This window comes from Uloborus diversus, chromosome 2 (assembly GCF_026930045.1).
Source record: "Uloborus diversus isolate 005 chromosome 2, Udiv.v.3.1, whole genome shotgun sequence".
NCBI classification, from domain to species: Eukaryota; Metazoa; Arthropoda; class Arachnida; order Araneae; family Uloboridae; genus Uloborus; species Uloborus diversus.
In genome coordinates, this window is record NC_072732.1 from 173809224 (window position 1) to 173828414 (window position 19191).

General features: G+C 34.4%; 1 protein-coding gene across 3 annotated transcripts in view; it reads left to right on the plus strand.

Annotated features, from left to right (window-relative positions):
* The window catches only part of LOC129216161 (myosin light chain kinase, smooth muscle-like), a 97638-nt gene that overhangs the window by 44408 nt on the left and 34039 nt on the right, over positions 1-19191 (plus strand). For all 3 annotated transcript variants that reach the window (XM_054850329.1, XM_054850328.1, XM_054850330.1), the window contains 4 exons: positions 1402-1472; positions 3134-3279; positions 8736-8961; positions 14594-14756. In XM_054850329.1, the coding sequence (XP_054706304.1) occupies positions 1402-1472; positions 3134-3279; positions 8736-8961; positions 14594-14756 (606 nt within the window). The remainder of the gene's footprint in view (positions 1-1401; positions 1473-3133; positions 3280-8735; positions 8962-14593; positions 14757-19191) is intronic.

The following is a 19191-nucleotide window of genomic DNA, read 5'->3' on the forward strand; positions in this document are numbered from 1 at the left end:
GTTATGAGTGTTTTAGTAAACGGCGTCCCCCTACTGTTTTCCCCCTCCCCCGGGGATGTCGACCGCCGAGGGGGGGACGACGACGACATGTGTTTTCATAATCACTATGGTGCCTGTAACAATAATCAGAAATAATTTTGCGTCAGGTCTTCCATGCATGCTCAAAACACCCTTCAGATCCTGAACTATACTACGAATAGTTTTCGAGCTTGCTACTGTCATTTTGTTTTTCAACGCGTTAACAGTACTTAAATAGTTTTAACAAACTGAATAATGATATTTAGGACTTTATTTGAAAAAAAAAATCAAAAAATTTTGATTTGGAATTTATTTTGGTCAAAAAAGTTTGTTTTGCGCATTTTATTCAAAAATTTTGCTTGTTTGCAAAAAATGGAATTTTACTCAGAAACCAACAAAGATAGGTCCATAATCATATTTAGCTTTTATGAAGCCCTTGTTTTGTTGCGTCGATTGCCACTTTTTTCAGTGTTTTATCTCAAATAGCTCGCGAGTTATGAGTATTTAAGTAAACGGCTCCCCCCACTGCTTTCCCCCCTCCTCCAGGGTTGTCGACCACCCAGGGGGGCGACGACATATGGTTTCATAATCACCATCGTGTCTGTAACAATAATCAGAAATAATATTGCGTCAGCCTTTCCATGTATGCTCAACCCCCTTCAGATCCTGGATTGCGTCAGGTCTTCCATGCATGCTCAAAACACCCTTCAGATCCTGAACTATACTACGAATAGTTTTCGAGCTTGCTACTGTCATTTTGTTTTTCAACGCGTTAACAGTACTTAAATAGTTTTAACAAACTGAATAATGATATTTAGGACTTTATTTGAAAAAAAAAATCAAAAAATTTTGATTTGGAATTTATTTTGGTCAAAAAAGTTTGTTTTGCGCATTTTATTCAAAAATTTTGCTTGTTTGCAAAAAATGGAATTTTACTCAGAAACCAACAAAGATAGGTCCATAATCATATTTAGCTTTTATGAAGCCCTTGTTTTGTTGCGTCGATTGCCACTTTTTTCAGTGTTTTATCTCAAATAGCTCGCGAGTTATGAGTATTTAAGTAAACGGCTCCCCCCACTGCTTTCCCCCCTCCTCCAGGGTTGTCGACCACCCAGGGGGGCGACGACATATGGTTTCATAATCACCATCGTGTCTGTAACAATAATCAGAAATAATATTGCGTCAGCCTTTCCATGTATGCTCAACCCCCTTCAGATCCTGGACTAGTATATCACTGTGTTCCGGAAATAAAATTTTACACTTTATACCTGAAATTAATTTTCAGCAGCTATTTACCTTTATTTACCCTGAAATAATTTTACATAATCTTAGTCTGTAATTTTTGATTGCTTAATTATTTATCTTATGTATGTGAATCCTTAGGTTCAATCTCAATTATTGATTCGAAAGATGTGACCAGTTGTTCTCATGTGCCAACTATTTCTGTTGATCAGGTATGTGGACAAGTCATTTTTGCATATCGACACAATCTACTAGGAATCATGAAATTAGTCGTTTCAAATAACGTTTCTTAATACACATTATTGCGAATAACTTATAATTGTTATTTAGCTCATTCGAAAACATATCTGTCAATGTTTTTATTTATTTTTTAGCGTCGTGAAACAAAAAGAAAAACTTCATTCACACAGATCTATTTTAATCTATATTTTTAACATTATTTAGCTTGAGATACTCAACAGTTTTTTTTTTTTTTAAAGGCCAAAAGAATTAATTACACCGGCAAAAAGCGATTTGACTGTCTTAGATCTGTGACTTTTTGACTAATTTTTTGTCTCTAGAGTCTAGAATCCAAAAATGGTCTCAGTTTTGGTGTATCACATCAAGTTTTCAAGTCTCATAGGGCTCAAAGCGATCAATTCGCAAAATATATGGTCCATTAGCTAGACCCGCACAGCAATGCCCGCGCTAAGAATGACAAGAATTTCCCTCCCGCACACACCATTAAAAAAAAAAAGAAATGTTCCTTTGCAGTTTGAAATATTTCTCCAAAGAAATAAAAAGTATAGTACCTAGAAACCGTAGTGTACCGATCGCCGCTGTTTTCCCCACGGTTCTTGAAGACAAAGTTGTGGAATTCCACTAGAGGGTGGTGTGGTAAGGGAGCACGCTACTTTTGACGGAGTTAATATTAGTATTTGCGGGATTTTGTTACAGTTCAGTTATGCGTTAATGTTGTTTTACCGCATTTCGTGAAAAATTTATAAAAGAGCTTTGAAAGATCTTAATTTACACATCAAAAGAAGGAACGTTACATCTTGCTTAATACCAGGGCTCAAAAGTAGTTACGGTTACAGCATATAATGTCAGCACAATTTTGCAATGTTTGTTAACATTTGCTTTAAGATGTTACAGTTCACAAGTTTTATAGAAGCTACGGAGTTGTATTATATTAACTTATTTTAAAGAGAATTGAATGCACTTAAAATTGATAAGTAACATGGATAATTTTCGTAGTAAAATATATTTTTCAAAATAGCAACATTTAAAAATTCAATTAATTTTCAAATAGTGTTTCTAAAAGTCTGAAAAGTAGTTCAACTATAAATGAATTGTAATGAATACAAACACAAATTTTCAGAGGGGGATCATTCTGCACAGTAAATAACGTAGGCCACATTTTTGTAATTTTTACTAAACATTTTTAGTAACTGCTGTAACCGATGATTGTCTCTTCATGTCTTACTTTTAAAATGACTCGATGATTCGATGCATCCATTAAAATACAATAATTTTAATTATTTATATATATTTTCAAAAAACACTGTCCCAAAAATTTTGAATTTTTAAATTTTGTGAAATATTAATTTTTGAAATGAATTTGAGGCACATATCAAATTAAAATGTTTTTCTGTCGAAAAAAAATATTTTTTTTAGACATTTTGTTTTGTTTATCAAGGAATTAATTTATTACAAATATTTTTGGTGCATAAATATTATGCAAAATTAATGCATGACACGAACCGATTACCGCAAAGGAGGAAAACGGGGGGAAAAAAGTTGTAAACTAAGAAAGAAAAGTAAGTTTATAAAAATCAATTTTGAAGTTACGTTGGATTGATTATTTTAAGTTCTTCTCTAAAAAATTCCATAGGCTACGAAAAGCTGCGAAGACATTGATGCTGATCCACCATTAAAAAGTGCCGTTGAAGAATGTGCAGCTGCTATATTTCTGAAAAGTCCAAATACTACGAAAGCAGGTTCCATTTCTTTGCCAAAGCATTGTAAAGGAAAGATAAGGTAAAATATGCTTTTATGTTTTATTTTAAAGAATGCAGGGTAACGGCACCAGTAACAGACATGCTTAAGACCTCGCTGTCAGGTTAACTCAATTTTCTGAGCCTTTCAATATATTTAGACTTTTAAAACTATTTTTCTCTTATGCGACTACGTCTCATCTAACATTTGGCTGCTTCTGGATCCTCTGAATTAGTTAATTCTATTTTTATTCGCTCAATTTCGAGAAAAATGTCGGACCCCCAGTAACAGACAACGACAATTCTGATGACACCCAGTAACAGATAGAATTTGGAAAGGATGAGTGATGACGAATTCCCTTTTTTTCTCTTCAAAATGTGCAAAAGGTCTTTATTTTTAGATCTAAAGCCTCATTAAATTCAAATGAACCTAAAACACCGGCAGACCTCATGATGGCTGTTCATAACCTTCCACCACTGCCTTGTAAAACCTTGAGTCTTTAATCTTTACTAATACACATATCTATAAGAAAGGACCGCCGTATAATAAAGCATTAATTCCTGGTATTATTAGGGACTGTTTGAGAAGACGAAAACCATTGTAACTATGTATGATGATAAACATGGATTTCATTTGAAACTAGTGGTACCCGCACGGCTTTGCCTGTAATAGAAAAATTAAAAGGTCTTTTGGTTCGCCTGTATATTTATAAATAATGTATGGTGAATTTTCTCGCCAATTGGCTTGTACCCATGTTACAGTTCCACGTTATGATAATTTCGTATCTCACCAATTGACTTGTGCCCATGTTACGGTTCCACGTTATGATAATTTCGTAATTTACTCGTCCATTTTATGATAATTTTGTTCTTAAAATTGGAATAGAAAAAGAACAAAATCGAATTTCCGAAAAATCGCTTCGAGGTGCACACCCCCATGCTACAAACTAACTTTGTGCCAAATGTCATGAAAATCGGCCGAACGGTCTAGGCGCTATGCGCGTCGCAGAGATCCAGACATCCAGACATCCTCCGGACATCTAGACATCCAGACATCCAGACAGAGAGACTTTCAGCTTTATTATCTTTACTAATAATAAAACTGAAAGTCTCTCTGTCCGGAGGATGTCTGGATGTCTGTAGGATGTCTGTGACGCGTATAGCGCCTAGACCGTTCGGCCGATTTTCATGAAATTTGGCACAAAGTTAGTTTGTAGCATGGGGGTGTGCACCTCGAAGCGATTTTTCGAAAATTAGATTTTGTTCTGTTCATATTTCAGTTTTAAGAACATTTTTCGGAGCAAAATTATCATAAGATGGACGAGTAAATTACGAAATTATCGTGACGTGGAATGAGAGCGAATGAGCATAACCAATTGGCGAGAAATTCGTCATCCATCATTTGTAAATATACAGGCGCACCGAATGACTATTTAATTTTCAACTACGGTCAAAGCCGTGCTGGTACCACTAGTATTTCTATATAGGGACTCTAGTAAAACCCAACTGGTTCATAAAATTCACACTGACTCATAGACTAGATGATTGCACCGAATTCATGGGTCGCAGCAACATCAGTTTTACCCGCCTAGAATTCTTATTACAGTCAAGCACCGCTTATACATTTCACTTTTATACGTTTTTATCAATTATAGGTTTTACAAATTGGTCCCTACAGAGTCTAATGTGCATTTACGTAGACCTATTACAGTTGCGTTCCAAGACTCCTCGCGTAAGTCGAAATTTCTCGTTGTGGAAAAGTGTTGTGTAGATGTTTTTTATTAACATAACCAATCATTTTAGACATTTTTAACACCTTTTAAACTATTTTAGACCATTTTTAACTATATATATAACCGTTTCTTGCATGAAGAGCTGAATTTTTACCGTCTTTTTTAAAAAAGCTGCAGTTCAACATAAAATACTGTTACGATGCACAAAATCAATGATCAATGGGAGAGAGAGACATAAAAATAAAACAGTATGGTACGTACAGTATGTAGTAATAATAAAAGACTGCACGGTAAGATTATTATACATGAGATGCAATAAGTTACATTTATAACTTACAAATTGAAGATGATGATTTATGCTGCGCAATCTGATCGTCATTCTAATATAATTTTAAATGCAGTAGCTTCGCATTTACTTTAATAACGATTACACCTACGGTAACACCCCTCTTTCAGGGTCACTAAAATATACAATACAAGAGCAGACTCGAATTTCATATTGTTTGCATTTTGCTTAAACACTGCTCTGCGAGCTTCATATTAAAACTAAGGTCTGTGCGTATCAAGAATCTTTACCTTTTCTTAAATTGCCGCAAACTTTCGCTTTTCGTTTCCATCTTCAAACGTTAGATGGCAGCGTACCTATGTGCCACAATATTTCATCACCTTTCATATTTAGAATAAATAAATGAAAAATGAGGAGTGGTGACATATACACACTAAGCACTAATAAAGCTATGTTTATAGTGCGGTGTGTGGGAACTTACGCAGTCAATGATGCGGAAAGGATGAAAGTACATTCGCGAAGTCAATATTTAGTAGTCAATAACAAAGCTGAAACTTAGCATCACCATTCCTTTCCAAATATTTTCGTGTTGAGAGAGAGAAATTCGCTTTAGCTCTAAAATTCGTTGCTCCTGAAAAATTCGCGTTATAGCCATTTCGCGTAAGTCGGATCGTGTTGTAGCGGGAGTCGACTGTATACGTTTTTTCATTTATACGCTTTTTCATACAGTCCCCTCAAAAACGTATAAACGGTGCTTCACGGTATTTAAATCCAAATTACGACTGTCTGTTACTGGTGCCGTTATCCTAATTTTCTAGTATAGCTGGTAAAGTTGCATGGAGGAGGAAGCACTAAAAGTTCCAGAACGATATACTACTTTCTTACACAACACCTCTTAAGGGATCACGCCACTCTGGTCATACTCTCGTATGATTTTACAATGCTTCCTTTTTGCCAGTCAAAGTAAAGTGATTTCTTGTCTTTCCCGGGAAACAATGTAGCCAATAAACAAAAACGAATCATTAAAAATTTGGAGTTCCTGCCATAACTGGAATTGTGTGTGTGTGCTTTTTGCTATTTTTTTATTTTTAAATATTAAGTTTGTATAATATAGATATTTAATTATACATTCATATTTTTTGTCTTTGTACCTAACTAAATACATTAATGAGAATTATTTGAAACTGAGGTTATTAAGATTAGGAACAACTATTATTTTGAGGATGTTAATGGATGATGTATAAAGTAATCTTCATAGCATCCTATTACAGTAGTTCCTCCTTTAAGAGACGCATCTGCTTAACGGACATTTTTTCTGGTCCCAGTCCTTTTGAATAGCGACTTCAATTTATTGCCTTTTGATTTAAGGGGCAATTTGATTAAGGGTCACAGACAGAAATTACAAAGAAATAATGTATCAAACGTGAATAAAAGCTACTGAATTCACTGGAACTCATGGATCGCTTTTTATCTGGAAATTAATAGATGAAAGTTTGAAAGTTTAATACTAAAATTATTATTCATGTGGGTTCAGTACCAACGAATAATGCACAACACATGACAAGCTTTGTATAAATACCTTGAAGTGTGAATGCCGATTATTGTAATTTACATTGTATTGCATTGTAAATTACGGGACAAATTCATGTAACGAATTACTTCAAAATGATTTCTACAAGGTGCAAAATTCCTGCTATTACTAAATATTTGATTAAGTTTAAATTTTTAAGTGAATGAGCTTTTAAATTTGAATGAGTCTGCACTTTATTTAGTGCTCTACATACATATTAAAAATTTACTTTTGTTATAACATTATACGGAGTTAATCAGGGGCGCCGACTTGCAAAAATTATTGAGGGGGCCGGACATCACCGGAGGTTTAGGGTGTTTTGTAATCCTTCGGAGGTCCCCACCCCAAATAAAGGTCAGATTTTTGAACCTTGAAAATGCCATATTTTCTGGTACGTATAATTTTAACAAATAAACAGTATGTGACACGACGTTTTCAAAGTAAAAGAATCTTAAAAATTTGTTTACAAATTTTCTGGTTCAATTTTTAAATCATATCACTTGTCTTACAAGAGATTTTTTTTGTTCTATCTTGTGGGGAGCCGTGCAGTGCCGTAGCTAAGCATTGATATTATAAGGTAGGAAGGACACTTGACTTGGATGGAAAGGCACTCCCAGAGACGCCGACTTTTTCAAAAAATGGGGGGAGGGGGGGGGCAGAGGCGTAGCTAGACCCGACTGCTTGTAGCACTATTATAACACCAACAATATTCACACTACCTGCTTACTACCGTAATAATTATTTGTTTTAACTCATTACTGAATGTATTTTACGAAGTAAACTATTTTCAAACAAGGAAAATAAAAGATAAATTTATGAGTTTAGAAAACATAATATAACTAATACTTTTCTTGATTTATTGAGGGGGCTCTGTCCCCTCAAAAATATTTTTGAGGGGGCTCGGGCCCCCTCAGGCCCCATGGAGTCGGCGCCACTGGAGTTAATGCCCTGCATGGATCAACTCATACCCCTCGGAGGACGGGACACGTCAATTTAGGAGATCGAGTCCACTTAGGTTCCCTTATTGCGAGGTTCTACTGTACTTTATGTATTTCGTATGCTTATGGCCCGACTAACTGAAAGTGAGGCCCAAGGCCCACAATTATGTAGAGGTCCTCTGAAGAATCTTTGGCTGAATTCAATGGCTGATTTACAGGTTTGGGGCTATCAGAATGTGTTTTTGAGGGCCTCTTTGTTTTTGAGTCCCCTTTTGGGACTCCTATGGTCGTACAGGTCTCTTGCGAACCCGATATGATAAATCCACTGCTAGAAGATTTAATAAAAATTATCCTTTAAAGTTTTCTTTTTTAACACATTGACTGCCAACTACGAGATAACTTGTAGATTGCGGTCTTTTCTAGGACGCCAACTACGAGATAACTCGTAGATTGCGTTCTTTTCTGGGACGCCATCTACGAGATACCTCATACTTGTTTACTTGTAGTTCCATAAATAATAAAATAATTTATTGTTTATGGAACTTCTTAAAACAATCGTCCACACAAAGGGCTGGCTTCTCTTTACAGGCAGGACGCGTTTCTCGCCTTTTTTTTTTGTTGCTTGGCTACGGTACATATACGACATGGCTTTGTCGGACGCTGTTATTGTTTTTCGGTAGGTGGTTTCATTTTTTAATGATAACTATATGCACTAGAATTATAGTTTTAACAAAACATGTGAATAAACCAAATTGTAATTTTAGGCCAGCTATCTGAAATTTGCCGTGGTATATTTATAAATCATTAATTTTTTAACATATATTTTTTGAAATACATGTAGTGTTTGTATGGTTTTAATGCTTGACACAAATCTTTGGGTCTCGATGAGAACATGGAACCCCAGGCTTAAATGGTGTGTGCGGTAATCAGGCTCTGTTCATATTTTTATGATAATCTTATAAATGCTTTCAGGTATTCTGGGGATCTCATCGAGGAGGAATGCGAGTCCTTTCTGGAGGCAAAGAGTCCTCCTCCAGAATCCCTGGATCTAGATCCTCAGAGGGTGTCTTCTCCAACTGAGTGTCCGGCGAGGATCGTCAAGGGCCCTCAGAGCGTGACCGTCCTCAGAGGGGAATCTGTCACTCTGGCCATCTCCTTCTCGGGGCACCCACAGCCGAAGGTTACTTGGATGAAAGGTGTAAGTAAAGTTTCCAGTTGTACTGTGCATTTGTATAGTGCATTCAGGGAGAAGTGATTGCGGAAGTTAGCAAAGAGGGGTGCCGTTTGGCGCCAACATTTGCCACTTTCATGAACTGCTCGCTATATGGAATGAATTTTAGCTTTTCTGTTCATTCCGCTTATATGATTGGCGCACTTTACAACGCCTAGTGCCAAGCAGACAACGGTATTAACCAAGTGTCATGTTGCTTTGTTTACATCTACCATCATTTCTCGCTGAATGCACGACAGATAGCTAAATCCATTAGCATGTGTATGACATCTTTGAGTAAACTTTAAAATTTGACTTTTAATTTTTTTTGTGTTTGTGGAATCATTATGTATGTATCAAAACTGTGTATGTACACAAGGTATCAAATTACTAAAATTTTGGCATCACGTAGGAGGCATTTTTTTTCCTAAATACAAACAAAGTTTTAAAAATCTAGTGCTTTGTACTATGATACGTGATGGTTCGTTTAGCACTCCTATACAGAGGTGGCGATTGAGACTGAGAAGTGGGGGGGGGGGGGAGAAAAAACGACAATTAAAATCTACTGGATTTTTAGCTGTATCAAAAAAAAATCAAAGAAAAAAAAAGAGGGAAAAAAGTACAAAATTTTGCTAAGGCTGGTTTTTAGAGCATATGAGTGGTAATTGATGCAAATTTAACAGCTTAACTTAACGTTTTTCTTAAGATTTTGATGAATTATGTACACAGTAACTTTTCCCAAAGAAACACTTAGACACGAATTAGACTTGCATTAATTGCACCGAAGTTTTTTGAGATGTCACAAACACTTGGTAATAATTTCATTAAGGAAGTATGGCTTGTTTTAGGTAAACAATTGATTTACTCATATCTATACAATGATTGCTTAAACTAATATGATGTTTCATAAACAGATATTCAAAGTAAAACAAATAATCATGATCTAAATGTTTTGACATTTCTGTCCTTTTTATATGATTCTAGTTTTAATTCCTAAATTGGAAAATAAAATAAATAAATGAACCATAATAAGTGTGTGTGGGGGGGGGGGTACTCTCCCCCGCACCGCTGCTACTGATCCTATATGAAGAGTAAAAACCAAAGTTTAAAAATCTGAGAACTAAGTGCAAATATATACGTAAAAGTGTCTCACCCACATGTAAATTGATTGAGCACGTGAAAAAAGAAACTGAGAAGGAGGACAAGATTCAAATTTGAGTTTATAAGCTCGGCCGTCTCCAAGAAAGAAGTTATTTAACCTTATCACTTTAGTTGTTTCTTTATTCGCGATTTTTGAAGTAACCTTGGATTATTATTATTATTGTTATTTTTTTCTGAAAAATGCTTTGGATTCTGTTAAAGTTAAATTATGTAGTTGAATATTGCCTTAAAATTATATGGAATCAAAACGAAGGTATCATATATCCTACAGCTCGTTGAGACAGAACAAAAACATATTTGATGTTATATTTAAATATTAATAATATTAATTATTATAATTTTAGTAGAATTTCGTCTCAAACAATGTCTTTCATTGTGGAGCAATAAGGGTTGAATACATTGCTTATTACATTCATAATGAGCATTGAAAATTGAGTAATTGAAAATGTATTATACATTTTTTAACTCTTTTTTTTGCTCATATTTTAAACACATATATTCAGGACCCAATTTAGATGTTGGATGGGAAGTGGCAAAGCACTTTTTCGGGGCCCCAATTTCGTCAAACCTTATAATTTTAGGCACTGGTTAAAACAATGTTAGCTATTTCGTTGCCCCTAAAAATTGCGGGCCCTAGATCACGACCTCGTAGGCCTATTCAGTTATCAGACTCCATTTTTTTGCTAAAATATTAATGTTACTGAAAAATACGTGATACACCCCTTTGCCTCGTTTTTTGTATAGAAAACTAAAAATGTGGTTAAAAAAATAAATACAGAAAGCAAGAAAAAAAGAAGAGAGGGAGAGGGAGAAAAAAAAAGCAATCCTTTTAACGACCTCTGACAGACCCTTCAAGAGAATGTTATCGCCCTGTTTTATTTATTGATATTATTTTTGACGTTTTCTTGCTCTCTAAAAAAGAAGCAACACTTTCAGAAATGTTCTTATCTTCAAGAACAGACGTAGTGCTTTGAACTTGGTTCCAGCTGATGTTTTCGTACTTCACCAAATGCACAGAAAACTAGACTTGTAAACATTTTGGGGATAATTCAGTACAAAACTTTGCTGTAGCGGACGTAGTAAATAACTTTGTTTGGAATATTTTACTCACGAGAAAATTTTTCGAGCAACTGTCAAATTTCGCTGAAACTGCAAACGTAAGTACGTTTTTATTTGTAGTTTTAACTGTGTTTCTGATGTGTTTTTGGGGTGTTTTTAAAGCCAGATTATTATTTATGAAAATAATTTGAATGACGCTTACTTTTTTGGGTAATTTTTTTAATTCAATAAATAAATAAAAAGAAATAAACAAATAAATAAATACATAAATAAAAGTGAAACGTAGAAATGTGTCAATGTAAATTTTGTAATGACATACTGTAGTTCATTCTTGTTTTAGAAGCAATAGCTTTATGTTCTGCATTTCATGTTCATTATTCTTGTAAGTTTTCTAAGATTTTTTCTAAATGAAACAGGCTAGATAATTCATTTTCGATAAAACAAGTAATAAAAGTGGTAGTTATAATGATAAATGTTATTGAACTTGAATTCGTTTCTCACAAATTTAAATCACATATTTTGCCTTGCGGCTAAAATTGGCATAGATTTTTTTTTTAAATACAAAATAAATCGTTGAGGTTCCCACAGGGCTTTCCAACTAGTCCCTTCCCCCTAAAAGCCCCCCTTTATAACCTAACCCCCCTTTTTGGCCCGATTTGAAAACTCTGGCACTATTTTTCCTTTTTTGTTCTAGCCTACTTACCCGTAAAAATATAAGAAAAAAAAGTATGAAAGAAGGCTTAGTGCTTCTACAAAATATCGCTAAAAATAAAGACATAAATAAACTAAATGAATAAAAATAAGAACTAAAATCAATAAATAAAACAAGGGACAAGTTAAAAAATCTGTTACCATGACATAGCTGCAGTCTCGCGTTGCTCATGCTGTTTTCGCGGAATATTGACGTGCTAAGCACAGAAGTCGTATCAGCACTTTTTTGCAAAATTTAGTTATTGTCATGAGGTGGTTTTTTATAGCATATTTTACCTTTTCGCAATGTTTTATGATCATTTGTGACTGGGAAGTATTTAGGAAAAATTCTTAAAAAGTATATTCTGAATCAAATATCTGGCGGAGTAAATCTTGAGAGAGAGAAATAGCAGTTTCTCATTTTCAGCTCAGATACAGATAAACTTTTGCACTTAGCACGGCAGTATAGTTTCCATACAATCCATTTAACTTGCAGCGAATAATTCAACTCGTTTGCTGGACATTTTTTTTTAGTCCAACTGCAAAGAAAAATGAGTCATTGGTGCGAAAGCTCTTGAGCAAATTAATGAGAGCGTAGAAGAAAGAGTTCCTCGTTTGCACAGCTGTGTTCTGGGAGAAGATCATCGGACTTTTCTTTTCAGAAATAGTACTTAATAGCATGAACGGAGTCGCAATCTCTGAAGCCTCTCGCGCATGAGTTATAAGAAATTTATATTTTGGCGGGAAAGCTAACAGAATATTTTTCGAAAATAAAGATATTTTTGCAAACCAAGACTGTTAACAATAGCGAATCTTAACCTTTAAATTTTTATATATTTTGAAACATAATTATAAGACAAAATACGATTTTAACTTAATTGAGAGCCCTTTTCCATTTCTTACAACAACTGTGGGTCTGCAACTGATTTTTTTTTAGATTTTTTTTTTCTGGAAAGAGAACTTAAATAGTCAATCCTTGAGCGATCAACTTGCGAGGAAGCGTTAAGAACACAAATAAATAAATAAAGAGAAAGAAGGATTGGTGGGGTGGGGGCAGTGTAAGACAAGCAAATTTTCTGCTCACACTCAGATTTCTGTAAATATGTTCAAACTGAATAAGTAATTTTAATGAATCTGTTACAGTTCTTCAGATTTCCTAAATTAGAAGTAATTCTAGAGTCTCCGCAAAAGACGTTTATTCGGCTCAAAAGTCGGCATTTTCGTTTCAAAAGAGAATTTGATACAAAATCGCTGATATCTGAGCATTTGGCAGCACCATATCTTTGAATTATTAGCAATTTTGTAAAATCATCATGTAATTATTTTCGTTCAAAAGTTTCGAATTTTGAGCCGGATAATTGTCACTTTTGGAAACTTAAGATTTACTTCGAATTAGAAAAAAAGTTAAAATTATGTAGAACTCGTGAAAATTTTCTTCTTATTTTGTAGATATTTGCAGAAAATCGGCTAAGAGTATGCAGAAATCTGCAGAATTTCTGTAAGCAGTTTGTCATCTTCGACTGTCCGGCCCCGCTTTAGGTCCCAAACCCTCCCTAGCCCGTAGATCATCAATGATCGGTTAGATCTACTTTCTTCTGAAGTAAACATTTTCCTTGTACCTTACGATCAAAACTGTTTTATGTAGCTGGTCTATTTTTCACCGTAGTGTTTGGTCTATTTTCCCTTTTAAAATTTTGATTTCTTGAGTTTTAAGTTTAACATTTTTTTTGAAGTGAGAGAAAGAAAGGTACATATTCTGATTTTATCTTCCCTGCTTCATCGAACTACATGCAAAAATTCATAGCCTTTTTGAAACCTACCTGGAAGATTGTGCTATTCACTCGTCAAATTGACATCAAACGCATCAAAATCATTTAAAACAATTACAATTTTTCCCACTCATTTAAAAATTTATGTTCATTAAAAAAAAAGAAAAAAAAAAGAAGAAAGAAAAATCAAAAGTTAAAAAAAAAAGGACAATTTTTCGGTTCTAAAGAAGACTGTAAATAGCCTGGTAAAAAATATGTAAATCTCCATTTTGATTTTACTCATTTTTCTGTTATTTAATCCTATGTATTCTCTCATCAAGGAGAAATAAATGATTACGTTTTTCCAATGTAAAACTTTAAACTTTTGAATAATTAAAGAAAACACAGTAGAGAAGCATAATTAATGAACGATTAATTATGAAAATGATGGCTAAATTTAGAGAATGTCTTCCAGTAAATTCTTATATAATATTTATATTTGGACTTTCAGTAATGCTTTGCCAATTGATTCATTATAATAGGGGAGGGAATGGTAATGTTGCTCTCTTCCGGACCAACTTTAAATCACAATGAGACAAATGGTAAACAAAAATTCAAAAGCTCCTCTCGTTGTTGAGACTCTAAATTCACTACAGACACTTTTGAAATGCTTCCGTTGAACATTAACTCTGTTTGCTTTTAAGAAATCAGTACAATTTCTACACTATCGTATTTTTACGGAGTTATATTACTCTTTTATTTCTGGAACCACTTATGAAGTAATCTGAGCGCTTCGTCACTTACTACGCGGAATAACCATCGTGAAGAAAGAGAAATACAAAGCAAGTCGGCATACGTCATCAAGCATTTTATCCCTTAGTGCGGAGAGAGATTTCTCTTTCCTCATCAGAGGGATTTTTTCCCCCCTTTCGTTGACACTTGTCTCTTCTCTGCTTCCGCAGGGTCGTGTGTTGCGAGAGGAGGGTCGCTTGTCCACTCTGGAGGGTCGCGAGATGTCCGTGGTTACAGTGAACGATGTGACTGCAGACGATAGCGGCAAGTACGTCGTCAGTGTCGAAAATGAGGGGGGCGGAGACTCCTGCTTCGCATCCGTCGCTGTCGTTGGTAAGTATAATCCATTTTTTTTTTTTAAATTGAGTAAGCCAACTAATCTTTCATTACAGCAAATACAATGCTTCATAACAAAATTACATAGGATCCCTTCCCGCAAACCGTTTATCACTTCGCACCCCGGCAAAAAAAGTGACACAACTCAAAAAAAATAGGGAAAATCAAGGTTTTATGCTATAGAATAGATTTTAGAGATTTCGTGTCTCAAATATTACAATACGCGTAAAAACATTTTGATCTGTTGTTCATTGGGAATTTTTTCTTGTCTAAATTCATAATGCATACTTAAAATTCGAAAGTTTATCTTCTATATTATGAAAATTTAAAAGATGTTTCAGTAGTGGAAATAATCGTTTTTACGCCCCCACGCACCAGGTATGTAAGCTAACTGTGTGCGAGTTTTATGGCAAGAAAGAACATTAAATTTGGATTTTAAATCTGTAGCTATTGATTGTAAATTTTCTCAAGTTTTGTGTTGTGTCATTTTCTTTGCCGGGGTAGTTCAACTGCAGTTTTATCAGACTGATGATCCAATGTATGCCATGATGTTAGTTATATTGCTATTATTTATTATTATACGTTCTATGCAGGAGTTAACAGAAAGGTTTGTTCATTATTCCGTTCTTGCTATCATATTTTTAAGATTATTATTAGTGAGTATAAAATGTTTTAAAACGCTTCAAATGTGGCCCGGATTAACCGGAAATCCGGATAAACGGGGGCTAGATAAACGAGGTTCTACTGTAGTTTTAAAGAACACTGAGAAATTTTAAGGCTTACTTTTTATTTTTATTGACTCATCCAGAAGCAATAGTAAAAAACCCAATTTGTTTCCGGTGAAATTGCATTCATTATATTGCATATTTAAAAGATGTTCTATTACTGTCATACATGGAAAAAAACTGGAATGAATACAACAACCAGATAATAAAAAAATTAGCAAATTGTTTCACGTTTGTTGAAAGTTTTTGTTCGAATAAAACATAGATTCTTTTAATCAGGGTCACCAAGAGTCAAGGTGGATTTCTTGTCCTCCTCCCACAAAACTTATTAAAATCAAACAACTACGACTCTGAACCAAACCTTTACATTCTCCAAAAATCGTGAAAAAAATATTAATCCATTAAGTTTTTCTCGAAAGAGGTAAATTGTAGTTACTTCGTTGTAATTATTCATATTAAAAAGCCTCTGATTCTACATTTGATTTCGGGTTCAGGTAACAGTATAGCTCAATCGCTCATAATCAGTTTAAGATCTCTAATGAAGGTGTCTGCGTCATTGAATTATATTCTCGCAAAAAAAAAAAAAAAAAAAAATCTGAAGTGAGGAATAAGTAAAAATAGGAGAGTTAAGGTTAAGAAAAGCGTTTAGTATGAGATCGCTATCAACTAGGTGCAAATCACGAGAATAAAAAACGACCTGCAGCTTTGGTGACAAGACAAAAAAATATGGGTACCATACTCCCCAGAACTTGCACTTACTTACTTTCACTTACTTTCCCTTTGAGATTTTTTTGCTGGAAAACAAAATTCAAAAATGAATGAAGATGTTAAAGCAAGACTATTTAACTTCACTTTCAATGTCAAGGGTTCTTCAAAAGTAAGGTATTTAAATGGCTATCACCTTAGCAATAAACCATAAGCAACAATGAGAATTCAGTCGTACAGTAAATGCTGTCAACTTTTTGAAAATTTTTTTTTTTTCTCTTTATAAAAGAATAGAACTTCCTGGTTGAATTATTCCTGTCGATAAAAAAATCCAATGCCAAGTAGCCACACTGAATGCGTACATGTAGATTACAAAGACTAAAATTAATATAAATGGAAAATAGAAAACTTTAATTATTATGTTTTAAACAATGTTACTGCTTTAAGTGAATATTCAAGGAAGTTTATGTAGCTGAAGAGGGTAACACGTTGTACAGGTAATACGTTGCTCGAAAAACTCCAGTTATTTTAAGTTTAAAACTGTCATTTGCAGGACATATTTTTCCCTACTCTAATTAAATGTGATCTTTATTACATTTCATCTCTTTTAGGAAATGTTTCATGTTCAATTGATGTGTGCTTTAAATTTTTAAAGGTTAACTCTGTTCGTTTTATTTCTTTGATTAAATAGGTTACATGCGAGTCCCCATTTAGCTTTCCATTTTATATGTAACGAAAAACTGTTTTGTGAAATTTAAAGAAGTTACTGTTAACCGAATGTAGGAAAAAACAACCAAGTAGGGAAACGTAGGGAAAAGTCATATAATTAAGATAACTTACTTTACTTTAAATGCATAAATTCGAACTTAGACTGGAAAATTACAGTCCATAAAGTAGGAACAAGTAGTATATTTTGAGCAAAATCAGCATTGATATGTTGTTACGTATTTTTAGCTAAAATTTTCACCTTCCAAAAAAAAAAAAAAAATTATAAAATAAAATAAAATAAACAAAATAAAATAAAGTAATAAAAAAGTAAAAAACTTTTTTTTTGTACTGGGTAAAGTAAAAAATAAAATATTTTTCAAGCAAAACATTTTTTTTATTATTAAAATATTCATCAAATAAATGAATAAATACTGAAAACATAACCGAATGAATAAATATATTCAAATAGTTTGACCACGGATTAGATGGAAAGGCAAACTTCCGGTTTACTGGCGGAAATGGACGAATCTAATAATTTTTAGGAATCCCAGCTGTTGCCAGTGGCGGATGGGACAGTATGAACCGGCCCTGGCATGTATAGACCGGCCAGCCCTTTAAGAGTTACTCTTTGAAGAGGAGACGCACCCCCCCCCCACCAAATTTTCAAATGTAAAAGAAATAATGGACCTAGCTTCTAGTTTGAGGAGGGAGTCATCACTAGAGTCTGATGAGTCAAATTAGGAGAATTGCGTTTTACGAATGTGGAGAAAAAGAATTAGTAATACGAACACTTGCAAAGTAAAAACTTTAATAGTCATGTAGATAATTGGGAATTCGGGGAACATTTTCGAAATTATAGCTCCAAAAACGCAATGTTAAACTATTTTTAAATGATCTTGAACGATGTTTGCACGGGGGGGGGGGGGGGGGGTGGAGGAATTGGAGAATTTCTCAAGAAAATTTTCGAAATTAGAGTCTTAAAAACGCATGTAAAACTTATCTTTGGAAACACTAGGAGAAGGTGTTGGGTTCAGGATTTCTCTGTAAGCAAAATTTCTCAATTGAAGTTCCCTAAGCGCAAACTTAGAAGATAATTGACGCTTTTGGGGTGAAGGTATGTTTCTTGAAATTTGTTCTTTAACAAATTTGTTAACGATAAACTGAACCCCCTCTCCCCGCCCAAGACTGTCTCTGTAGGCACACCTTGCAATAACGCTTGAACAGGGGGAACTTTTTATGTGATATCGCGTGAAAACAGAATGTATAATTGTAATGAACGTGCAAAACAAAAATTCAGAAGATCCTTAATGATATTAGAAGAGGATTTAGAAGCGATCCCCAAGAAAATTGTTGAAATTTTCAGTTTTAAGAACATACGTATATGCTATCTTTGATGGCGGAGGAAAATGGATAAGGTAAAGAATCTTCTGAGGAGCAGATGGTGTATTAGCTAAAAAGGAAGGTAGGGCTTCAAGTGGAGGACATGTTAAGCCATCAAGGAAACATTAGCCCTGTGTTAACATCAGCAGATATCTTCTGGATTTATGCCCGTCGCGAAATCACAAAAAAACCTTCTACCTTTTACACTTCCCGTGTATGAAATGGGCAGTCATTTAATTATTTCAAACTAATCTTAGATAAAGAGGTAAAGAATGAATTCAGCTTCTGGGTTAAGAGCAAGTAATTAGTAGTATTGACAACCTGAACCTAATCGTAAATACAATATTCACTCCGGGGGTTTCACACCGGAAATAGTTTCGAGTTTGTAGTCTTAAACATGGACTTGAAGCGATCTTTGGTGTTTTAAGGGAAGGAGAAATTTCGAGGCCTTTCCCGGAGAATTTTCGCGAAATTGTAGCTCTAAAAACGCGGCTTTAGACGGTTTTTGGTGATGATTCGGAAAGGAGAAATTCGGAGCCCGACGTTTTAAACATTTTTTTCTGATTTGTATAATCTTAATGCCTTTTAGGCGATCTTTGCATTAAGTTGAGGGGGGGGGGGGTGTTCATGGGCACTTTTCCGGTGATTTTTCGAACTTGAAACTTCTAAAGCGCTGAAGCTGTATCACGGACTATGTTAAAGATAGGTGACTAACTTTGCAAACTATTGTAATTTTCCACTCTAAAATGGCAGGATTAGACTATCTTTGGAAATGGGATTTCAGCTCTTCTTTAATAACGTAAAGGGGATCGACAATTTTTCAAAGTTAAAGCTTAAAAAGCGTTATTTTTGTCGATTTTCAATTACGTGAACGGGAGGAGTTTTCGGGAGACCTCCCCTGAAATCTTTAGAAA